The sequence below is a fragment of the Sarcophilus harrisii genome, chromosome 3 (genome assembly GCF_902635505.1).
Source record: "Sarcophilus harrisii chromosome 3, mSarHar1.11, whole genome shotgun sequence".
Classification (NCBI taxonomy): Eukaryota; Metazoa; Chordata; class Mammalia; order Dasyuromorphia; family Dasyuridae; genus Sarcophilus; species Sarcophilus harrisii.
The window spans coordinates 599659832-599685463 of record NC_045428.1 but is presented as its reverse complement, the minus strand read 5'-3'; the positions used below and the strand labels follow the sequence as shown (position 1 = coordinate 599685463).

At 40.5% G+C, this 25632-nt stretch overlaps 1 protein-coding gene and 1 non-coding gene across 2 annotated transcripts; both read right to left on the bottom strand.

Moving 5' to 3' along the window:
• Positions 1 to 3382: 3382 nt before the first annotated feature.
• LOC111719957 lies at positions 3383 to 3486 on the bottom strand. Its single transcript, XR_002769868.1, has one exon. It is a non-coding gene; the product is annotated as a U6 spliceosomal RNA (small nuclear RNA).
• Positions 3487 to 8265: 4779 nt separating this feature from the next.
• On the bottom strand, positions 8266 to 25285 carry LOC116422686 (zinc finger protein 665-like). Its single transcript, XM_031961722.1, has 8 exons — positions 25275 to 25285; positions 25078 to 25172; positions 24745 to 24896; positions 23354 to 23428; positions 18659 to 18742; positions 17813 to 17939; positions 16582 to 16680; positions 8266 to 11184 (listed from the first exon to the last, which is right to left on the bottom strand). The coding sequence occupies exons 1-8, from the start codon at positions 25283 to 25285 to the stop codon at positions 9266 to 9268; spliced, it is 2562 nt and encodes an 853-aa protein (XP_031817582.1). The 3' UTR covers positions 8266 to 9265.
• Between the last annotated feature and the right edge of the window lie 347 nt (positions 25286 to 25632).

The following is a 25632-nucleotide window of genomic DNA, read 5'->3' as shown; positions in this document are numbered from 1 at the left end:
GGCTGAATGAGAGCGTGCCTCCATGTGTCCTTTCCAGCATATTTTAACTTTTCCCGTTTGGGTCTGGTCTGCGCCTTAGCTGGGGACAGATGTGCCGGCCATTCATTCTTTGTGAGAGTCTTTCCCATCAATAGCAGGGACCGGGTCTTGACTTGAATTCCCACTCCTGCTAAGGGGGAGTCGCTATGGAAGCTTTGCGGCTTCAGTTAAAGCTCCACCTTTTGCAAAAGGCTTTCCTGGTTACCCTGCCACGCTCCCATGTGGCCCTTCTCCAATTCTCTGCCTCCCAGAATGCGATCTCCTTAAGGGCAGGAGCCTTCTTGGCGACTTTTTCTCGGTTTGGTCTCCACATCATCCCAGCTGGGTAGACCCCAAAGTCGGCGCCAAGAATGCCTGAGGGATACCTTCTTCCCAGTGAAGGGGTCAGTCCCGCCAAGGCCTTACTTATAAGATCCTACTCATAATTTGAAGGATCAGGTGCCAGATTAAATGCGCCAATATTCAGTTACATGATCCCATATGGGCTTATGACCCACAGTTTAAGAAGCTGGGATCTAGGACACCCAGAATCCAAAAAAAAAAAAAAAAAAAAAAATCAGGAACTGATGCTTATTGACCTTGAGCTCATTCAGCATCTTTCTCTCACCCCCCTCCATGTAACTAGCAGGAAGGATACATTAGCAGCCCCAAGGGCAGGACACAGACATCAAAATTCATTCCTACCCCAGTCCCTAGTCCCTCTTTCCACTTCTCTGATTGTGGTTTTGTGGAAGGCTAGATCTCAAAGCACCTCAGCCTCTTCCCATACAATTCGCCAACCTTGATCTCTGCTCCAATTGACTTCTGGGAGATCAGAACAAGCCCAACTAGACCCTGTGTTCTTTCCCTCAGGTTTGGCTGAGTCCTGCATAGCCCCTTCGACCCGCCACCACCACATACACTGTGACCTCTCTTGGTGACCTGACCCACTGCTCTGTTCTTCAGTTCTTTCCTGAATGGTTGGACCAGTTCACTCCAGTTCACATTAATATCCTGGTTCTCCCATATTCCTAATCATTACCATTTACTATTTTTGTTCTACTTAAAATTGCACTGAGATTGACAAAATAAATTTATATTGTCATACTCCTTTCCAAAAAGTATGTCTTATTTTGTACCTACGGTATATCATCTCTTTATCAAGAGAAGACACCCTTTATCCTCAGTCTTTTAAAGGCTTGATTGGTCATCACATGCATCAGAGCTCGGAAGTCTTTCCAAGTTATTTTCTCTTTCAAAATGGTGTGGTCATTATATAAATGCATCTGGGTCCACTCACTTCATTTGGCATCCATTTATGCAAGTTTTCCCAGGTTTTTCTAAATTTATTCTTCTTATCATTTCATGTCCTATAACAGCACAATAATATTCGGTTGAATGAACATATTATGATTTATTCAGTCATTCTTCAATTAATAAGCAGCCCCTTTGTTTCTAATTCTTTATTAAAGCAAAAGATTCTGCTACAAATATCTTGTATACGTGGATATTCTTTAATCTCTTTGGGATAAAGACCTAGTAGAGGCTTTGGTTAATTGCAGGATATTCACAATTTAGTGAAATATGGTTCCAAATTGTCTTCCAGAATGATCCGACAAATTTACAGTTCCATCAGCAATGCATTATTGTGCCTGACTTCCCACAGCCTCTCTGACAATGGCCATTTTCCTTTTCTTTTTGCTAAAAGAGGTAGGTCCTCAGAGTTATTTTAATATATATTTCTTTAATTATTAGTGATTTGCAGTGTGGGTATATTCAGAGAGGATTAATACTCTGTGAGAACCGCCAAACCCTTTTCAGAGCTGTTTTACAACTGCCTGATCTGCCTAATTTTCATCTGAGGCTCCAGAAAGTTATAGCACAGGCAGCGGAATCACTCCAGCAAACCATTTTGTCAGAGAAGCTAAACCAGGATGAGGTTGTCCAAAGGACCTTGGACCCATCAGTGAATCAGATGTGGTACCTGCTCTAAGACTTCTCCTGGTGGAATGGGCAAGTGACAGCAGCCACAAAGGCGGCTGAAGCAGACACTGTTAGAGCTTGCTTAGACCCCCAAGGTCATCCACTGCATCCGGAGTCGTCACCAGCTGTCCTGACTCAGCCCCGCACTGGACAGTGAGAACTCTGGAAGAGAGACTGAGACTGATGACTTCATACCTCACTTAATTCAATTTACCTTCAAATCAAAAATTATCCCCCATACCATGTGACCATTTCTACTTATATCAAAGTCCTGCTGTGACAGACAAGCGACAGAGCAGCGGGTGCAAATGCCCTGGGAGCTGTAGCCATAGCCCTGCACACAGGCAGCCCAGAACATAACGTTATTTTCTCACTGGAAGCAGCAGTGGGATTTGGCATCCCCCTGGGTGTCCAAGGAATTGTTCTTCCCTTGGCACAAAGAAAAAGCTAGAAAAGGAATCCTAAAAATTGTCTGCTTCCCCAACTCCTATTTACCATGGCAGACAAGGATTCCCCAGTAATCAAAAACTAAACAAACAAAACTTTTTTTCTCTTACTCCTAATAAAAACCTTCTTTGGTTAAATTTTTTAAAAATCAAAACAAACAAGCAAAAAAACAATGAACAAAAACTTCTGCCAAGATGACTGCACTCACCATCAGCATATGGGATATGTGCACTCTTACAGACAACACAAAATCCAACGGATCCAAAAGATGAACTGCTCTTGTTGCAAGGGGACCCAGAGGTACTGCATCCAAATAACCTCCCTGAGTGAAATAAGGACGGCTTCTGAAGTCAGAGCTAGACACACATTTTTGCAGTGGCTACAAAGAAGAGGAACACTGCAAAGTTAGCGTAGGGTTTGCAATCAGTACCAATCTAATCAATACATTAGGAGACCTACAAAAAGAAGTGAACGAGTCTCATGGCAATGAGATTGCCATTTGCAGGAAAATGCCATACTACTATCACAGCTAGGATGGCAGGATAAGGTACCAAACACTGAACTGCAAACATTCAGACTCTAACACAGAGAGTGCAGCTCCAATGGGCAATACACATTGTCCAAATTCCAAACACATGCTTGCCTACAAGACTATTTTATGGAAAACTCAAACATGGCGGTCAGAAAAAGTACCACAAGGTCTCTCTCGGTCTTTCTTAGGAACTTTGGAATTGATCGCATGACATGGGAGACACTGGGTCAGGACCACCCAGCATGGCATGCCCTCATCACAGTGGGTCCTGTGCACTACCAGCAAAGCAGAATTGAAGTAGCCCAAAAAAACTGTAAGAAGCACTTATCCCTACAGCTCCTTCCTTCTTTCTCCAGAGGTTGAACATCAGTGTGTCCGTGTGTGGGGACCACAAGCTGAACAGATGTCAGTTAACTGCTCCCAAATTTGCATATCATCCTTGCACAGAGCCCATGCTGATCTTCGCTGTAGCATTCCAGTTTTAGGACGTGCGCCAAAGCGAGCGCTGTTAACTATTCTCTTTCTTTTTTAAAAATTATTATAGCTTTTTATTTACAAGATATATGCATGGGTAATTTTTCAGCATTGACAGTTGCAAAACCTTTTGTTCTGACTTTTCCCCTCCTTCCCCCCACCCCATCCCCCAGATGGCGGGTTGACCGATACATGTTAAATATCTTAAAGTATAAGTTAAATACAATATATGTATACATGTCCTAACAGTTATTTTGCTGTACAAAAAGAATCGGACTTTGAAATAATGTACAATTAGCCTGTGAAGGAAATCAAAAATGCAGGTGGACAAAAATAGAGGGATTGGGAATTCTATGTATGGTTCATAGTCATCTCCCAGAGTTCATTCCCTGGGTGTAGCTGGTTCAGTTCATTACTGCTCTATTGGAAGTGATTTGGTTCATCTCATTGTTGAATAGGGCCACGTCCATCAGAATTGATCATCATATAGTATTCGCACTGTTAACTATTCTCAAAGCAACTTTGATGACGTTGACTGAGAATAGCAGCAGTAACACTTGTAACAGCAGTGTGAAGAATGGACAGTGGATAGCCATGCTCATCAGAGCCCCCAAGAGGAACTAAGAGTGTCAGGAAACCACTCAGTCCCATCCTGTTCTAAGAGTATTAAGAGAGCCCAGAAGGAGAAGATTCTACTTGTTCAAGATGGGACATGAAATTTATACAAGGTTTTGCAATCATTCCTTTTATTTTTCTCTTCTCTCAATAACTTTCCTTCCCTAATTCTCTCAGCCAAAATTTGTGCCAAAAACACAGAATGGTGTCATGAGGTGGTTGTCCCCTCCTTCAGGTTTGGGGTCTGTCAGCTGGAGAAAAGAGAGATATCACAAAGTGCATCTGGGGTCCCTTGGAGCCTCCAACACAGCAACTGCTTGTGGAAAAACCACAAATCAAGAACTATCAAAATAAGTAATCCTAAAGGAATTTAAAGAACATACATTGAGCTTAATACACTCCAGCCAATTATTGCATTTGAAAGAGGGCATAAAATATCTTATCCAGGAGAAGTATGAATGGAAAAGATGATCCAGTCATGTAACAATGGACAATAGAACAATATTGCTGAGTTAGTGCCCTAGAAATATTAAAAGATCCAGAAGGCAGCCTTGAGTGCACTGAATGGATTCTTTATGAGAATTTATAGAAACATTGAGGCTGAGAATCCCATATGATAATCAGGATACAGTGTTTCTCAATATAAGAGCCAAAGAAGCTCCCAATCAGGATACAGTGTTTCTCAATATAAGAGCCAAAGAAGCTCCCTCTAGTATATCTGCTCTCCAGTCACTTTACCAATGTCTAACTTGCTGCCATCTCAATCCCTTTCTTCTTGTGCTGACTTCACAAGTGGAACAGAAAGCTCGTTTAATTTACAGTGTAAAAGTATTTCCTGATTTCAGAATAAATCTGGAAAAGTTTACACCAACTGATACTGAGTGAAGTGAGTAGAAGAGAACATTGTATTCAGTAATAGATTTAGCTATTCTCAGCAAGACAATTCTGAAACTGGAGTCTGAATAGAAATCAAAGCTACTATTTTCACTTTTATGTTTTCATGGTTTTTTTTCTTTTGATCTGTTTCTTCTTTTACAACATGACTATTATGAAACATAATTACACATACATCCTGTACTAAATTGCTTATCATTTTAGGAAGGGGGAGGTAAGAGAGGAACTCCAATTTTTTAACAAATATTAAAATTATTTTTATATGTAATTGAAAAAGTAAAATCCTCTTAAGGATCCACCCCAAATGTTCAATAAACTGTAGTCAAACATTCCAAGCTAGTATTGATATGATCATCCGGTCAGACATAGTGTACCTTCACTCTAACATAGTCATTTTGGTCTTCAAGAATAAAGGACAATAACCAACTGACCTCCACCGACCTTCCTCTCTTCTCTCTCAACTTTCCTTGACTAATTTTTTTTGGGGGGGAAATCGGGTTTTTTTTTTTTTAACATGATTTTTATGGAAATGTTTTGCATACATTTTTATGAGGGATGGGAGTGGGGAATAAAAGGAGAAAATGTGGAATTTAAAAAACAAATGTAAAAGAAGTTTAAACTTAACTGGGGAAAAAATGTCTTTTTATTTCAAAAATATAAAAAATGATGCTGACAATGTTACCCCATGCAAATGCTTTTCAATTTCATAAAATCCAAAGCATCTTTGAGTTTTGTTTTTTTTTTAATCATAAGACTGCTTGTCCTTTTGATGCTTATCTTGGTGCCATTAAGATATTACTTTAAATCTAATGTCTATAGAGCTCTTCAAGTTTTCTAATGTCCTTTCTGAATAGGAAATCACTCCTGCATGTGTTCTCAGATTAAACACTAGGTTTTTTTTGCAAATCTATTTGGGGTTTTCTGCTTTTATTTTGTTCAGTACCAAAAAGTAACCTTTTAGCACTCTGACATGGCATTAAATCTGGAAAACACTGATTAAATCCTCCAAATTGCCTCATTTCTTTAAAATGTTTTGTAGTTTCATATAGTTCTTCAGTGTCTTCATAGGTACTTGCTAGATATTTCTACTTTTTTGTTGCGGCTTGAAATTTCTATTCCTTCTTAGTTTCACAAAGAAACAGAAAGTTATATCCTAGTAACCAGCTTCCAACTCTCACGGAATGCCTGAGTTTAAGTAAATTATCACAGTACTCACAAAATAATTAACTCCTCTTGGTATTTCTTAAATTTCTTTTCCTGACACCCAGCATGTCCAGCACTAGACCCCATAACAGCAGAGACAAATAGCCGTTTCTTTTCCTGAGAAAATTTCAGCGTCTCTCTCAAAATAATGGTAATTCAGATAACTTTGATCATATTAAGGGATACCTGAGTTTGAATGTGTTAGCACATCTTATCACAGGCTTTTCAGCACTGTGATAATTTCAATATGAGCTACCCAACTTTTAAAAATACATGTTTTATTGAATTTTTATCTTTTACATCAGTTTTCTTGGAAAGACTGATACAAAACTTCCTTGTAACAAAGCAAAACAATCAAAACTTCCAAGAGTGATTGTAACTTTCAATGTATGTTGTTATCCCCTTCCTCAATGTCATGAAGTTTCCTAAAACCTCCATTAATCAATTATGCAGTTTCATTTCCATATGGTAGCGTTTTAAATCACATTAATGTAGTTGTATATACTTTTAAGTCATTCTATATCTTCAAATATTCCCAGATTTCTCTGGATTCTTCTATTCAGTCATGTCTTTACAAGTATTCCATTATGCCATTTTTTTTGGCCTTTCACAAATCAATGTGTACTCACTCATTTACTACCAAAGTGCTGCTATGAAGTTTAATACATGATCTTTATATGGGATAACATGCTAGAAAATGGGATCTCATTTTACTTGCATAATTTCAAAAATTGCTGTCCAGAACTGACCAATTCAGGCCCATTTATGTTTTATCAGTGTGTCTGTTTGATAAGGATTCCTTGATCCAATGCAGGGAATGAATCTACCAAAGGGGGGAAAAAAGAAACTAACTTCCAAATGAACTATTCACAAGGAGTCAGCTCAATTAAGATCATTGCTATTTAGAAAATCCTGGACCGTATTACTGCACTGGGTAGCTAAAAGGGTTAGTTCTCTCTTTCTCTGCCAAGCAGGCTGGTATCAAACTGCAGAACTAGCCTGATGGAAACTGATAAAATTCATCTCACTTCTAAATTATCTCACCATATTATGGATTACTAGAAACCGTCTAGTCCTGACAATTATCAAAAGAATCCTCTGAAAAATCATCAAGAGAGTACCTAGCCCTTTTCTACCATACATCTAACAGAGTGAACACATAGGAGGACTGGACTACTGAACATAATAAGGACTTATAAGGGAATAGGAAATGGGCACAAAAGGTACTTCTGGGCATAGGGACTCTTCTTAGTAGATAGTATTTTGGTTTATTATATAGAATAAAGTGTAAACATAGGGAGTGACATGCAAAAGGGACTTGGAAGAAATGCGCAAAGTGCACTACATGTGGATTGGTTTTGTCTTCTGGGATTTTCATCTGCCAGTATATTGCAACTGTGGTTTAATCCCACTGATTATTGACACCAGTAATGCTCGAGTCCAAAGAGAATTTAATTAAGTTGCCCGTTTATGCTTCATTATACTATGGTTCAAATTTCCCAAACAAGTTGTAGTAGATTCATTGAACCAGGGTCCAATTGTTATTCAGACCCAGCTGGGAATTTGCTGAAAACGTCACCTTCCCTCGCAAGAAGTAAAACCAAATATATGAAAGTAATGGAATATTATTGTTCTATAGGAAATGATGAGCAGCCTCATCTCAGAAAAGCCTGGAAACACTTACAGGAACTAATGCTGAACAAAGAGAGCAGAACCAGAACGTTATACATGGTAAACAACATTATGTGAGGATCAACTGTGATGGACTTGGCTCTTCTCAACAATGCTGTGATTCAAGACAATTCCAATAGACCTGCCATCTGCACCCAGAGAATCATGGAGACTAAATGTGGATCGAAACATATTAATTTCACCTTTTTTTTGTTTTTCTTTCTCATGTTTTTTTCCCCTTTTGGTCTGATTTTTCTTGTACAATATGACAAATATAGAAATGCATTTAAAAGGATTGCACATAATTAATCTATATCAGATTGCTTGCTGTCTTGAAAAGGGTGAAGGTAAGGGAGGGAGAAAAAATTGGAATACGAAAGTCTTACAAAATGAAATGTTGAAAACTACCTTTACATGAATTTGGAAAAAATAAAATACTACTGAGAAAAAAATAAAATTAAAAATTAAAAAATACTTTAAAAAAAAGTAAAACCAAAAGTTCATTATTCTCAAATTCCTATTATTAAATGGGATGGTTTCTATCTCACAATAGTTAAAACAGAACTCCTTCAAGTTAACTTTGAGTTCCAACTACTCATAATTGCAACTACTATAATTGCATTCCAGACCTCAGGTCAAATGAGTAGAGTGGACCCTTCCAAGCAAGTCCCAGGATTAATTATTTCAGAGAAACTACACTATCCATTCTCCTATTATGATAGGAAAGCCACCTGTTATTTAGTGACTATTTTTAATCTTTTGCTATCAATTTATTAAAATTACTTATGAAACTTGTTCCATAGGGGCTGTTTCAGAATCTAGTCATACAATTTCAACAACTAAAATAGGCAGCATTCTATATTAAAAATCTTTTATTATTTATTACTATGATTATTACTTTTCCCTTTGATTCCCGAATAACTTGTGAAAATTTTTTTTAATATTTTGACTTTCAGTATTTAACAAGTAACAAGACTAAAGGAAGCATAGACTAGTGGGTGGGGCACCAGACTGTCAGGAATACCTGCCTTTAAATACTGCCTCATATACTTATTGGCTATATGATTCTGGGCAAGTCACTTAATAACTTTTCCTTTGTGTCGTCTATAAAATGAGGCAGATGGACTCGATGTCCTTTTAAAGTCCTGTCCAGCTTTAAATCTATGACCCTTTGATCCTATGAAGTATATCATTTCCCATACTAAAACACCACAGTAAAATTTCCACATGAAGCCTGTAATAAAAAGTTAAAATATACATGCAAGAATCAATCCATGATTGTAGTCATAGTCTTAGTTATAGATGAATTCTGAGGTGGTCGGTTTCCCTATGGGTTGAAATTAGAGCTTTTCCACAATGATCACATTTACACTAACTGTCCAACAGTATGCAACCACTGATATTCTCAAATGTGTCCTCTCCAACCTCTCACTGATTATTATACTTAAGTGATTTATCTCTAGTATGAATTTTTTTATGAGCCTTATAAGTTTGCTTCTGCCTAAAGGACTTCCCACATTCATTACATTCAAAAGGTCTCTCTCCGGTATGGATTCTCTCGTGTTCGGTAAGGTAATGCTTCTGAGTAAAAGCTTTTCCACATTCGTTACATGTGTAGGGCTTCTCTCCAGTATGGATTCTCAGGTGTTTGCTGTAGGATGTATTGTAAATGAAGGCTTTTCCACATACATTACATTTATAAGGCTTTTCTCCAGTATGAATTCTCTGGTGAACAACAAAGGATTCTCTCAGGCTGAAATCTTTCCCACATTCAGTACATTTGTATCGTTTCTCTTGATTATGAGTTTTACGATGTATGCGAAAGTATCCCCGGTTTCTGAAGGTTTTCCCACAGTCATTACATGTGTAACGTTTTTCTCCATGCTTTTCCTTATGCACACTAAGTCCTCCCCTGTCTCTGAAAGCTTTTCCACATTCACTACATTTAAAAGGTTTCTCTCCAGTATGAATTCTTTTATGAATGTTAAGCTGTCCCACCACCCGGAAAGCTTTACCACATTCGTTACATTCAAAGGGCTTCTCCCCAGTATGAATCATTTTATGTTTTTTAAGATTTGCCTTCTGGCAAAAAGTTTTCCCACAGTCAATACACTCATGGAGCTTCTCTCCAGTATGAATTTTCTGGTGACAAATAAAGGATGTTTTGTCAGTGAATTCTTTCCCACAGTCATTACACTTATATGGTATCTCTCCAGTGTGAATTCTCTTGTGTTTCTTGAGGCATATCCCTCGACTAAAAGCTTTCCCACATTCATTACATATATAAGGTTTCTCTCCGGTATGAATTCTTTCATGCTGAATAAGAACACAATTATCAATGAAAGCTTTCCCACACTGTTTACATTTATATGGTTTCTCTCCAGTATGAATTCTCTGGTGTTTACTAAGGTTTCCAAACTGTCTAAAAACTTTCCCACATACATTACATTCATAGGGTTTCTCCCCAGTGTGAATTCTCTGGTGTTCATTAAGGTGTTTATATTGGCTAAAAGCTTTCCCACATTCATTACATGTAAAAGGTTTCTCTCCAGTATGAATTCTTTGGTGTTGATTAAGGTGTCCTTTTTGGCTAAAGCCCTTCCCACACTGATTACACTTGTAGGGCTTTTCTCCAGTATGAATTCTTTGGTGTTTAACTAGGGATGAATCAATGCTGAAAGCTTTCCCACAGTCATTACACACATAGGGTTTCTCTCCAGTATGAATTCTCTGATGTTGAATAAGATGTGCTTTACGTCGATAAGCTTTTGAACATTCATTACATTTAAAAGGCTTCTCTCCAGTATGGATTCTCTGATGCGCAATAAGGCATGAACTACTGCTGAAGGTTTTCCCACACTGAGTACATGCATGATGTTTCTCTCCATGTAATCTATGATACTGAAAAAGGTCTGAGTGATAAATGATAGGTTTCTTGCATTTATAGTTACAAATTTTCTTCCCTAAGGAATTCCTATTGTGATCAATTATGTCTGACAACTGTTTGAAGCTTTTTCCAAGTGTGTCATGTTGATGGTGCTGTACTCCTGTAGTTCTTTGTCTGGGAACCAGAACAGACCCTAACTTGAACCTTCTCCCAAAAACATTCTGTTCATAAATATCCAATTCATTAGAAGATGTTCTGTGACTGACTGCAATTTGCTGGGACCACCTCTCCTCTTTTCCCTTATGATCTTCCAACCAGACATTAAAATCCCAAGCTTCACCTAACTTAGAATTCCAAATGGGATTCTTTGTGAATCTCTCTTTGGTTGATGCTCCCATAAAAATGTCGTAATTTACAGATGGCTCCTGGATCTCATATCTTGCATGCTGAATAAAGGAGTCTGAAATAAGCAAAAAAAAAAAAAAAAAAAAGTGAATATTCATGTTCACTTTGCTGCAAGGAAGGAAACTTCTTTTGTTTTGTTAAGTTCCATCCTTCATCAAAGAGAAGGATAACTCATTGGAAAAAGGAAGAACACTTTTTTTTCTCAGAAACTGAGTAAGGAAGTGTGGAAGAAAATGAAATGTTAACAGAGTATCTAATTATTGAGGGTTATTTAATTAATCATTAAATTCAAAATAGCATTTCCCACAAAAGTTATAAATTTGTTATTGTCTTTTTAAGAAAAACATTTAAGATGTCAGAGAAAAAGTCTTTGTAGTGAGAATTTTAAAAAATCACTTGGGAAAAATGGTTCAATGCAAATTACTTTTCCACATGGAGTCAGGGAAAGGTTTCATCAATGAGATTCATTTGGATGAATGTTTAAGTCAGCTGAAAATTCTAGAGAGTTCATGAAGAAGCTGAGAAGCTGCCAGAGTCTCCCTCTCTCTATAGTACCTCACCTTGGAACCTCCTCATTGTCCATGGATTTAATTACTGTCTGCTGATAATTCTCCAATTCTCCTTTTTAGTCTCAATCTTTGTTGACTACCCATCTCTCATCTCCCAACTCCCAACTGCCTTTCCCACATCGGGAATCAGATATCCAGCAGATACCTTCAACTCAACTGGTCTCAAACAGAACTTACTATTTTTCCCCTTAAAAAGTCCCCTACTATTTTTCCCCTTAAAAAGTCCCCTTCTCCCCCCACATTCCCTAACACTGCAGAGGGCAGTGCCATCCTCCAGAAGCACAAACCTGGAGTCATCCTGGACTTTCTTACACACTGTTTCCTCCTCCCCCCAGCCAAGGTGAGGCCAAGGCTTGCTGCTGGTGTAACTTCTGCAACATCTCTCTGATACAGGCTCCTTTCTCCCCACAGACCCTGCCCCCATCCTGGTACAGCCCCTCCATCATCTCTTGCCTGAGTCTCTGTAGTAGCTTGCTGAGGGGGAAGGAAGTGGGGAGAGACTCTGATCTATCCTCTTTTCTGCCACTAAAAGGATTTTCCAAACCTCAGTCCTGATCCCATCACAAAGAGCCCCTACTCAATAATCAGCAGTGGTTTCCAATTCCATCCAGGAATAAATAGAAAATGGTCTTGGCAGTCCCTGGCCTCCTCCTACCTTTTCCACCTGACTCAGCACGACTTTGCCACATGACCTCTGAGCTTCTCTACGAACAGCACTCTGTCCCGTAGTTCTGGCTAATTCCTCTACTCCAACTACTGACCTTAACTCCTTAAATGCCAAATAAAACCTCACCTCCTACAAGAAGCCTTCCCCAAACCTTCTTAGTGCCCTCCTGCTGTTATCGTTTATTCTCTTTAGCTTATATTTTATAGTTCTTTGCATGCTGTCTCTCCCATTAGATTGTAAACTCTTTATTGTTTTCTGCCTTTTTTTGTATCCCCAGTACTCAGAACAACACCTAGCATATAATAAAAGCTTATTAACCTCAATGAGTGAAGTGACTCAAGTTGTAAGTCAGATCACAAATGCATTTGAACTTTATTGTGGAATATCATTTACAAGAAAAATAATTTCTCCAAGGCAGCTTTCCAGTTTTCGTAGAAATTCTTGTCAAATAGAATATAATATGGTTTTGATAACTAAAACTTTGTAAGATATAGCATTTGGGAGCTAGTCCCCCTTCATTATTGTTTCCATAATAGCCTATATAATTTTATTCCTCCAAATACATACAATAATATTATTGTTCCTATTACTACAAAATATTCCCTTGGCAATTTGAATAGTTTATAGCAATATATATATTAACTTAGGAAATATTTTATTACACTGGCATGACTTAGAAACAAGTAATTATTTAAGCTATTATTTATTTCTTTGAGACTCTTAAAGGTACTGAATGTGTTTTGGTAGACTTGACTCTATCAGATGATAAGATAATATAAAAGTTGGTAACCTAATGCACTGCTTGTGGAACTGTGAATTAATCTGACTGTTTTGGAAAGCAATTTGGAATGACAACAAAAAAGTGATTACAAAAAGTCTTGACTAATAGGTTTTGTTACTCAGCATATACAAACAAGCAGATAAATGACAAAAAGTATATTCACCAAGATCTTTATAGCAGCATCTTTTGTAGTAGCAGACAACTAGAAACAAAGTAGGTATCTATCAATTGGAGAATGGTTAATAGTATACAAAATATGTACAAAAATACATGTAATATGTACACATAATATGTAAAAAATGCACAAAAATATGTAAGTATAAATGTAAGTAAAAATATAACAAAGAATTTTTTTTTTAAATTCTTTTTTAGTGTTTGGCTGTGAAAGGAAGGACAGATATAGAAAAAAAAGAAGTCTGTTCTTCAAAAGAAATAATAATAATCCTACACAGTCATTTCACAAAAGAATTTTTTATCCCATAACCACAAAATTTCAGAACTGGAAGGACCTGAGTTTCAAACTGAAATTTCTCTGAAAAGGAATGACATCAGACAAATAATTACCTGGCTTTTCCTCAAAATCTTCAAGTCAAAGGTAGTACTCTACTTATTGATAAAAGCCTCTCTACTTTTGGATGGCACTGTGAAGAAATTTTCCCCTTTAGGTAGCCTAAATATGAGTTTATGCATTTTACCATTTTAAGGAAATGCAATTCATAGTATTGTTTTTCAAACAGAAGTGAGTTTTCTACAAAAGCGTTTTCAGTGGATATATTCGAATTTTGTTTTTGTTATTGGTGTAATTTATTTTGCTAAAACTTATTTTCATAATTCTGAATAATTCAGGCACAAATTCAATTTAACGATTTAGTTGCGTGTGGGGGGAGGGTTTCATTTCTGTAACCTGTTTTCAACCAACATTCATCAGAAATATGGGTCTTTAACTTTGCAGTAAGGATACAAAGTAACCATATCAAATGATGACAAAGATTATTCATGCAGATAGAGAAGGAAAGAAAATGCCAAGGAGATCTAAAGTGAACTGACATATAAGGAAGTCACTACAATTAAAAACAAAAAACAAAAAAAAAACCCAGTACCAAGTAGGTAACAGGACCCTGAACCCTGGGTGAGTTCAAGAGACAAAAGCACGAATGTAAGAGATGCTTTCAAGGTATAATCTAGGGGAATCTGTCAACTGATTCTCTCTTTCTTTACCCACTGCATCCAAAAACATTATAGATGTGATGTGGTGATGTCAAAGTCAAAAATAATGCTGTAATATATAAGAAAATCCTTGGGGGGAGTTGGGGGAAATGGTTTTAGACATGCTGAGTCTGCGGAGGTCTCCGAGACAGTTGCTGATGGCATTCCAACTGAAATACACATGAAAACCAGAGACACAAAGCTGGTCATGGAAGCTCTCTATGGGACACAAGTGAAAATGCCTGAAGAGAAGATAAAGAAAGGAGGAAATGCCCAGAGAAAAATCTTATTTTAACAGATTTGTAAGAAAATGAAGCAGCGGGGAAGAAAGACCAATTAAAGAAATGAGAAGAAAACCTGGACAATATAGTGTGTTTTAAGCTAATAAGACATAAGGGATTAAAAAGGTAGAAAACAATCAATATGCTAAATAAACCAGTGTAAGTCATTTCCTCCCTAAAGTCTGGGTTCCCCTACATCTCTGTAAGTACCATGGATATGCACAGACTCAATCTCAATAAGGATGATGGCATAACTTTGGCTCCCCAGTTTTTCCCACACAGTCCTATTCATCCCTCCTTAGGCAGCCCTGGAGAACTTCCACTCCTAAGAGTTTCCTGTAATGAATGTTATACCTAGAGTAGAGACACACAATTGACATGAATCTTCCCCTAGCAAAGCTCTTTTAACTACCAGACTCAAAGGATCCACAGACTAAACCCTTCCCAGGAGCAAGGATATAACATGACTAACTATGGGCCACTTTTTAAAGCATGGTAGGAACAATTGGAATACTTAGGCAGCCTGTCTAAAAGTCTTTTCAATACTGATAAAATTTGACTATATTTGTAGGCAGACAAAGTATCAGTGAAAAGATGGAAAATATAAGAACTAAGAGGGAATATTATTGTTACAAGAATGAGTAAGATGAAAACAGAAGCACAGGCATTTCTAAGTAATGCCAAGTGAAGCAGAACTAAAAAAAAACAATACTTGCAATAATTACAATTATGCAAAGGAAAACACAAAAGATTCTGAAACTGAATACTCCAAAATGGTAAGGACTAAATCTGGGTCCAAAGAAGAAACATGAGAAGACACTTCTCCCCATTTCTGGAGAGGGGTAAGGAAAAGCACAGATAACAGTGGACCTTTCTGGTACATTGTAAGTTTTGCCAAACTATTTTTTCTCTTTCTTCTTTATCAAAAGGGATGGTTTTTCCTGGAGAGATACATTGGGACATATAGACAGCATGAAAATAAAAAAACATAAGCACTTATTTTAAAGAAGAAAAAGAAAACTGTTGCTATTGTCCTAGATGACAGGGAAAGACATCTTTACTCAAATTTTATTGTGACACATCACGGTGACACCAGGGCAATCTTCAGAGTTGTGCTTGTGAGGCAAGCTCTGGGCCAATCCTACTGAGATCAAGTGGCTTTTGGTACAAGAGTATATATTAAATGTGATGTCCAGCCTGGCAAAATTAAGAGCCTCATCATTTCCAGGTTGGCTAAAAAATGATGAGATGAAATAAAATGCAAAACGACAATAGATACATATCAAATGATAATATAAGTCAAGTGCTTTGCAAACCTGAACATGCTGTACAATTGTACAATGAAGCATCCAGCCATAGCAAATCACAAAAACGATGTACTACGACAGAGAAGTCACAACTGTTCCTATAGGGAATACTCACTTTGAGGAAACCACACATTTTCTTAAGTAATGAAGAAAGTAGGAATGGAAACCAGACAGTAACATTTTCAGAAAGAAAATGAAAGAGATAATCTGGAACATGGTCAAGAAAGGCAATAACATAACCTCAAAAGAAGGTAAAATCAAAAATGGCACAGGTTTTTGTTTTTCCTTTTAATGTAGGCATGAAAGTTTGAAAGGAAAAGAAAAGGTATCTTTAAAGAAGCTAAGTAAAGGATGGAAAATGAAGGAGAAACAAAGCTGGAGAGATGAGAAGGGGAGGAAGGCTGAGCCCCAGAGTCCAGAGGGGTGAGCCTCCGACAAAAGGAAGAGAAGGGCGACGGGGCTGCCCAAGCTCAGGAAGGCCTCGAGGAGGTCCCTCGGACAATGGACCTCAACAGACCAGCTTCTACCACACCACTTCCCCGCGCCTGGGCCTCCAAGGAAGGTTCCCCACCCATCATTCAGGGGGACCCCAATCTGACTGAGCCCCTCAGCTCTCGTTGGCCAGGACTTCCCTCACTCACCTTGACAAAAGCCTTGCAGGGCTTCTCTCTCAGCTATCCACGGCGCTTCTCCTCTCTCCAACTGGGAGATCACATGAGGCTTGGGGGCTGGCAGACCTCCTGAAAGGTAGAGCAAGGCCAAAATGTCATTACAGGAGTAACCCCAGATGCCCTACAGCCCCATTCTCTCTGACACACAAAAAGGGCCAGGAGGACACCCTATCCCAGCACTGCTTAGATTTTTTTCCACGAGAAATTTTTATGTGACCCTGAGTAAAAAGGCACAGAAAATAGGCACACAGATCAAACATTTCCTGATAATCTATCATAATTTTGTGACCCCTCACATTCAGGTATGAGACTGTATGGGGCTGTGAGCCACAGTTTTAAGAAGCTGGGCTCCAGTTGTGCTGCTCCCAGGAAATATGGAACTAAGATCACAGAGTCCATGAGACCAGAGATTCAGAGCTGGAAGGGCCTGCAGGGGCCAGCTGGTCTCACCCCTTTATTTCACAGATGAGGAAAATGAGCTGATGGGGAATCAAAGAAAATCAGTGAGTTATAATCCTGCCAAGAAGAAGGAAATCTCTGGTGCCTTCAGAGGTCTGCAATGGGATTTCAGGGGACTACCTGAAGTAGAAGGACTACCACAAAGCCGATTTCCAGTTACATAAATCAAAGACTCTTTCCTTGAGGCCAGGAAGGAGCTACACTGAGCTCCTCCCATCTAGAGGGACAGAGACAGGCAGCACACACCATGGCCATCATGCTGCTCCTGGAGTGTAAGCTCCTCAAAGGCAGGATTTTACTTCTTCCTGGGGCTGTCTCCCCAACATCACATGTCAGAGGTGCTTAATCCATGGTGGGGAATCACCGCTCAGACACTCCTAAAGCATGGGGCCAAAGGAAGGGCACCTAGTGTCTGCCTCTATTTCTAATGCTGGGCACATGGAAGCCCCTTTATAAAGGCTTGTTGATCTGCAGACTCTGGAACTGAGGTTCCCTTCTCAGTAAAATGGGGATTATGGCAGTACTGACCTCACAGGTTTGGGATAGGATCAAATGAGAGAACACGTGATTCAATACAAATGTCAGCCAGCCATGGTTCCCATCCCCACCACCACTCAGGTCTGCCCCTACACACTAAGGCAAGCCCCACAGCACTTCAGCCAGATCACAGCCTTCACAAGTAAGAACCCCCGGCCAGCCCAACGGACAGACACACCAGCTCACGGGGCCAAGGTGTCCTTACCAAGGGAGACAAAGTTCTGATAGTTCTCCAGCATCACGTCTCTGTACAGGTCCTTCTGGGCCGGCTCCAGGTGTCCCCACTCCTCCTGGGTGAAGTCCACGGCCACATCCTGGAACGTCATCAGTTCCTGAAAGAGCAAACGTTTGTGCTTCCTCAGGAACCATCCATCACGTGACCCACAAGGGCGACAGGAAACCGGCTGGTTCTAGGAGCTGTCTGTATCCCACCTCAAATGCTTCTAGGGGCCTCACCTGGTACAAAATTCGACTGTCACAGAGTCGGCACTAAGAGCAACAACCATGGCATAAAAACTCCTTTGTAAACAGACGAACCGCATTAAGCAAAGTCCAAACTCATATATTTTAGGCAGAATAAAGAGGAAGGCCACAAATAATACATTAAGGTATAAGCTCTTGTCAGTACCAATTAACAGTATCTTATTCTTTCTCTCATAAGAGAACCTGTCAAAAATGGTGAAAAGATGAGAATATGAGGGGAGAGATGTAAATGAATCAGAAGTTGCCATGACAACTGTATTTGGGGGTAAAATGTCAAATGACAAGAAAGGAGTGGGAATAGCACTGCTGACAAATGGAGAACAAGAACAGCAAAGCTATGTAGGGAAAAGGGCAACAATTCCAACTTGATGTTCTCAGGACTCCTTTCTACTCTTGAAAATCATTTAAGCCACACCCAATGGCTTTTGTTTATGTGACTTAGATCTATCAATATTTGCCATATTAAAGATTTAAACATGCATGTATTGTCACAGGCCACTGAAAGGACATGGGGACCCCAGACCACACTTTGAGGACCGCCAGCACCGAGCAGGAGGAGGATGCCTACCAGATTCACTGTGACTGGGTCCTGTGTCCCTTGGTCGGAATCTGGCAAAGTCCATGGGCCCCTTCTCAGGTGGTTTTTAAGTGCCTCAAATACATAAGAAAGGAAACTATATTGAAATAGTTACAAAATATTAAAACAAGTTCATGGGTCCATTAAAATCTATCTATGGAAACCTTGGTGGCCCATAAACCCCAGGATAGAACATGGCCTTGAGATCACATCACATGAGGCTCCTTTGAAGAAACTGGGACTAGTTAGCCTAGACAACAGAGATATAATCACTGGCTTTAAATATCTGAACAGCTGTCATGTGCAAGAAGAGAAGAGCCAAGAATGATGGGTAGAAGATGTAGAGGGAAATTTATGTTTAAGGTAGGGAAAAACTTTCTAACATTTAAAGTGATCTCAAAGTGAGTGGATGCCGTTAGGAAATAGTAGCCTGGACCTACTACAGACCATCAAAAAAAAAAAAAGAGTTGATAATGTCTGATCTATTAGAATAGGATTTTGGGGGAGGGACTGTGGCTTTACTCAGTCCCTTCCAACTTAGATTTTGTGACATTCAGAACATCAACAATTGCATTTATAGATGATCACAAGCTGCAATTCTTAGCCTTTCTTAGCCTTAGCCATCATTCTGCCACATGCTCTGCCTAAGGGAAGAAAAGGAAGGTCTTGTTAAATGTGTCTTGGGATCTAGTAGGTGGAGGTTAAATAGGACTGAAAAACAGATAAGAAAAATGGAGAACCAATAATATATACCTTTAAAGTACACAAGGACTTCCCACAAGAGAAGCCCTTGGTAAACTGGAAAATTACAAAAACTATTTTCAGACCCTAATGTAATAATCTAGAAGTAAATCACAATGATCAGTTCCTTATTGAACTCTTTAATATATCCTCTCGACATCTTTTGGACTAATGGCTTGAAAACAGGTGCAGTGCTGAGTATAGCAGCCTCTTGAACACACGCCAGCTGGGGCCACCAACTTCTCTGAACTTCAGGAAAACTCCCAGAGATTTATTAATCAAGGTTTGGTGGGGTTGTGTGGTAGAATAAGACACCAACACCAACCAAATCCCAACTCCAGGACAAGTGGATTTCTCTTTTCTCATTATTACAAATGGATCTAACTTCCCATTTATTCTCTTCTGTGGTTTTTATTTCATATTCATTTCGGAGCATTCGGCACAGTACATTATATATACTGGTTCAATTAACAAAAGTTCTCCAGAAGAAAACAGGAAACCAAGACAATGGGAAGCATGCCCAATAGGGTCTCATGGAAAGAATACAGGGGCAGTTCGATGATCTGTGGATGGAGCTCTGGGTGGGGAACAGAGAAGACCTGAGTTTAAATCTGGCCTTTGACACTTGGGAGTTGTATGGACATGGCACCCTTGCCAAGCAAACCCCAATAACAGAGCCACAAAGAATCAATGAGGTGGAATGCCTGGACAGTGAAAACAGAACACAGGGCATTGAGTCCAGAGACCTCAATCTCATAGATTCTGCAAAAAGGTGACTTTAGGAAAGACCCACATAAATGGACACAGAACCAGAAGGATTGCTGCAGTGCTGCGATATTAGGAGCTAAGGCTATTTCCCAAGCTAAAGCTGGCAGGCAAGTCAGCTGTGCCCTAGGTCAAGTCTAAGACGATCCTCTATGCTCAGCTGCTAGCAAGATGTATTGCCAGCACCAACTGGAAATAAGGATTCAAAAACTTGAGAAATAATTCCTTGAAAATGAGAATAGGGCAAGGGGAACCTAACGAAGTTGTAAGGCAACAAGAAATTATAAAATAAAATCAAAAGAATAAAAAAAAAAAATGAAGAGAAAGTGAAATATCTCATCAGAAAAAAATGACTGAGCTGGAGAACAAATCAAGGAGAAATAACAGACTCCCTGAAAATATGATTTAAAAAAATCTTGTGGCAGATCGAAGGCACAATGGATAGATCATCGGCCCTGGAGTAAGAAGAACCTGAGTTCAAATCCAACTTCAGACACTTAACACTACCTGTGTGATCCTGGGCAAATCACTTAAGTCATTTAACCCCAATTGCTTGGACTCTCAAAAAAAAATAATTTAGATGCAATAGGAGAAATTATCAAGAAAAATTGCCTTGAAGTTCTAGAACAAGAAGGCAAAGTAAAAATAGAAAAAGTCCACAAATAATCCCCTGAAAAAGATCCCAGGAGGAAAACTTACAGGAATATCATGACCAAGTTTCAAAGTCCCCGGGTTGAGAAGAAAATATTGGAAGCCACATGAAAAAAAAATCAATTTAAATAATGATTACATAATTCCTAGCAGCTACTCCATTGAAAGATCACAGGTCTTGACATACCATACTCCACAGAGCAAAATAGCTAGTTATCACCAAGGGTAACCTTCCCAGCAAAGTTAAGTAAAATCCTGAATGAAAAAAAATGGACACTTATTAAACTCAAAGACTTTCAGATTTCTGTGACAAAATCCCCAGAATTTAAGGGAAATTTTGACACACAATATCCAGGAGAAATATAAAGTAAACATTAAGACCAATTATAAGGGACTCAATTTGTTTACTTCATATATATGAAAATTATAGCAGCACTCTTATTGAGTGTCATCATCATTTGTGTAGTTTAAAAGAAAGGTGAGATCTGAGCTGAGTACAATGGAGTGGTTCTTAAAAAAAAAAATCTGTATGGAGAAAGAAAAAGGAGCAATTATCTCATACAAATGAGACATAAAAGGAAAAACTGAATCAGAAGAATCTGGGGAGGGGATTGTGCTGGAATGTTTCTCTCATTGGGAACAGGTTAAATTAGGAACAATGTATATAACTAGAAGATATAAAAATTTTCTAATTTCAGAAACAAATAAGAGCACCAGGAGAGAGAGTGGATAAGGAAGGGACTTAGACAAATCGGTAAGTTTAAGGAACAGGAAGACAAGATAATGGGTAGAAGTAAAGCAGAGGAGTGAGGAGGGATAAGGTAATAGGGTGAGAAAGATAGTGAGGAAAAAACAGGAAGAAAGAAAATACACAATAAGTAATTGCAGTTTAGAATGTGAATGGAATGGATTTACCCATAAAACAGAAACATTATAAAAATGTGATAAACACAAAAATAAATTAAAGAGCAAAAGTATAAGCAGGGATACAAAACATGAACTCAAAGTTAAAGTTAAAATATATTTTATTAAAAGTGGAAAAAAAGAGAAACTACACTGTATCAGCAATGATTATTCAATATTGTTTTAGACCATTTAAAATACCTAGACAGTATAAAATAACTGAGGAACCATTTCTACTTTGCCTTCTCGTTCTAGAACTTTAAGGTAATTTTTCTCGATAATTTCTTATATTATATCCAGATTTTCTTTTTTTTGACAGGGGCAAGGCAATTGGGGTCAAGTGACTGGCCCAGAATCACAAAGCCAGATTCTCCTGACTCTGGGACCAGTGCTCTATCCATCATGTCATCTAAGCTGTCCCCTTAGTCTGACTACTTCTCCACAGCAACCTAAACACATTTTTAATACAAATAAACTCTGTCCTAAATACTGAAGTAATATTTATTGTTCCTGGGTAGGTAAATAATATTTTAAATGACAATTTTACCTAATTTATTTATTCAAAGACATCCCAAGTATATTATCAAAAATTTATTTTACTGGGTTAGAAAGATTAATAACAAAGTTCATTTGGAAGAACAAAAGTCAGGAAATTCAAAGAAACCAGAGAAAAAGATGTAAAGGAAGTAGATTCAGCAGCATCAGACCCAAACTATATTATAAGGTGAGAGCACTGCTGAGTATAAAACAAATAATTTCTACTATTTTAAATTACAACTTTTTTGGATAAATAAAATCTATGTAGCCAAGAAGAGAAGAATGCACAAAAATGGGGGAAATTTTTTTCATGGACAATCTCTCAGGAGGTGTTGGGCTGGACTACTGCAGTGATATAGCAGATGATGAGCTGGTTGATTTAGAAAAACTGGGGGGGGGGGGGGGGCAAGGAAGGAGCTGTTAGGTACAGTGGAAAGAACGTTCACTTGAAGTCAGGAAGATCTGAATAGAAATCTGACCTCAAGCACTTGACACATGGTAACTGTGTGACTCTGGTCAAATCACTTAATCCCAAATTCCTTACAAAAAGAAACAGAAATAGGAAAAAATGGAAAGACTTGACTTATGAAGGAAGATGCTATCTACCTTCAGAGAAAAAGATAATAAGAAATAACCAGAGTATAGTCTTACCCATATGTTTATAGCTGTATATATCCTTATACATGCATGTTTGTAGATATTTATACATTATATCTATATATCATTGATAAATAGATACATGTAGCTATATACATGTACATATAGCCACGTTTTCTAGAGCTGAGCAGAGGAAGGGAGGAAAAGGAAAAATAAAAGTAAAAAGCACACAGCAGAGAACAAAAGAAAACCAGCAAGGAAGAAAACCTGGACAACTCTGAAAACAATGTGCAGTATTTATTACATAAATTTTCTTGACACAGAATTATTGTTTTACATCGAATTCTCTGTGACCAGCTGTGCATATATGGCATTTTTTTCTCATTTTGTATTTAAGTTTAAATTTTTTTTAATTTACAAAATGAGAGAAGTGATCATGAATGAGACACCTTAATTCCCTCTGCCTCGGGAGAGAGGAGAAACCCAACTCACCATTGACCTGGCCATCAGAAGTCCAGAAGCCATTCTCCACTCCTCTTTGTTGGGGAAGGGCAGAATACGGAAAACCTAGCATGAGGGGAAAAAAGAATTCATGAAGGAGACACTCACCAAGCGACACAAGCTGAGCTGGCCGAAGTGTGTTGATTCTTACAGAGTAAGAGAACAAAAGGACCCCCCTCTTCTAACAACCAGACAATGGCCCTCAGACCCCCTTTGCCCATGTGACAGGCCCCAAGAACACAACTCTGGCCACACAGAACTGGGACACACTTGGGTTGAATTTCGGGACTTCACCAGTGACCACACTGAGAATTCAAGCCCCTCCCTTGCCTCTCTCTCTTTATTTCCCAGAAAAGGCATTTTTGTGGAGTTCCTTCCCTGACGCTTGTTCCCGGGAGACATGACGTCAGAAAGGTCACCGAGGCCTCCGGGGAAGTGGCCCGGGAAGGGGAGAGGGCCCTCGGACTCCTGCCAGGTAGGGGGTCGCAGGCGGCTCATTGCACTAGCCTGCCTCAGTTTCCCCTCTGTAAAACAAGGCTGGTGACCCCAACCTCCTTTTGCTGGGGAGGATCAAAGAGGCACGTTTGCGAGCTTGCAGAGGAGCGGGGGACACGGCAGCAGGGCAGGGGCCGCCTCGGTCTATAACTCCCTGTTATTATAACAGACCGACCGCACAGCATAAGGAGGCAGAGAGAGGCCCCATGAGACCCTATCTGTAAAGCCCTGAAAACCTAAGGTGTCCCATAAATGCCGCCACGGCCGTGCTCTGGGGTCGTTTGGGACACCGTGGGCTGAGCTCCTCCCGGGGATCCCGGGTCTCCGCTAGGGGGAGGGGAGCACCACAGGCGGCCCAAGTTCATGGATGGCCAGGAGTGGGAGAAGCCCCAAGGGAAAACTCCGGCTGAGGCAACGCTCGGAGCCCACGCTCCAAGGCTCCACGTTCCAAGCCCCTCCCCAGGAGGAAGCAGGGACAGCCCCGCACGCGACCCAAATCGGAGCCCGAAGGGGACGGCCCCGAGCAGGGCCCGAAGTCGCCTGGCTATTCCCGCCCCTCCCCCCAGGTCACGTGCTTTCCGTCCCCACCTCCCAAGGCTTACCGCACTCCTGGCGCCTTAGGCTCGGCTCCTCCACAGCTCCGGACCCGTCCCGGCCAGGCCGCTGCTCCCGCACCTGACCCAGCCCCTGCCCGAGCTCCCGCACGACCCCTACGGCCTCCAGACCCGCCCGACTCCTGCGAACGCGACACCGAGCCACCGAGACCGCGCACGCACGCGCGCACGTTCGCGGACTCACGCACACGCCCGGCCTGGAGCGGAGTCCGGGGCGCGGCTGGGAGGCCGCCCACCTTCCCTCCCGCTCCTTCCTCCCCTGCGCGCACTCACGCACTCAGCTCGCACGGGGAATGGGCCCTGGGGGAGCTCTTCCCTCCCTGCCGCACTAAGTGCACCCAGGACCAGCCGCGGCGGGAAGTCCGGCGCCGCCGAAGACTGGAGAACGTGGGGTTGTGACCCCAGCGTGTCCTCGCAGATGCATCCTGGGAAATGAAGTCAGTCAGCGAAAGGAAGGAAGGAGCCGGAAGCTGTTGGGGAGGGAGAGCTATTAAGAGGCTGGGAAATGTAGGCGCGAGACACCTTCTGCGCAGACGCACCTCCGTCTGCCACGTGGCAACGTCAAGAATACCCCATCCCTCCTCCCTTAGCCTTGTATTGTGGGACCCCCGGAGCCGCTCCCGCCCCCCTCGGAGCCGCTCCCACTTCGGCTCTCTGCCAAAGGCCGGCGAGGCTGCCTCCGCCGAGGGGTCCCAGGGGGTCTGCAAGCAGAGCTTAAGGGCCAGGGGCCATGAGGCGCGTCCAGCCTGCGGTCCTCCCGGGGCCCACCCCAACAAGTGATTGATTGACGTGCTCACTGTTACCTGCGGGGCATCCCTGTGGGGGGGTGGAGTTAGAAACGAGCTCTTCCCTGAGGCTGCCCTGCCCGGTTATCTGACCTTGCTTCAAGTTCTGGCCCCCGGACGCCGCTGCCGCCCTCTTCAAGCCATTCACGCCCCCCCCCAGTTTGGAACCCACCGGGCAGAGCCAGCTCCGCGCCCTTTATCAATCCGAAGCAGCTCCAGAAGATGAGCCCTCCGTTCCTTTGCCCCAAATGAATTGGGGTCCCCACTCCTTGGTGGGGGGATAAGGTGGTACAGCTCTCAGGGAGGATGAATAACCCCAAGGCTTAGAAATCGTTAGAAATGATATATTTCTTCCCTTAGGCTGCCCTGCCTCGAT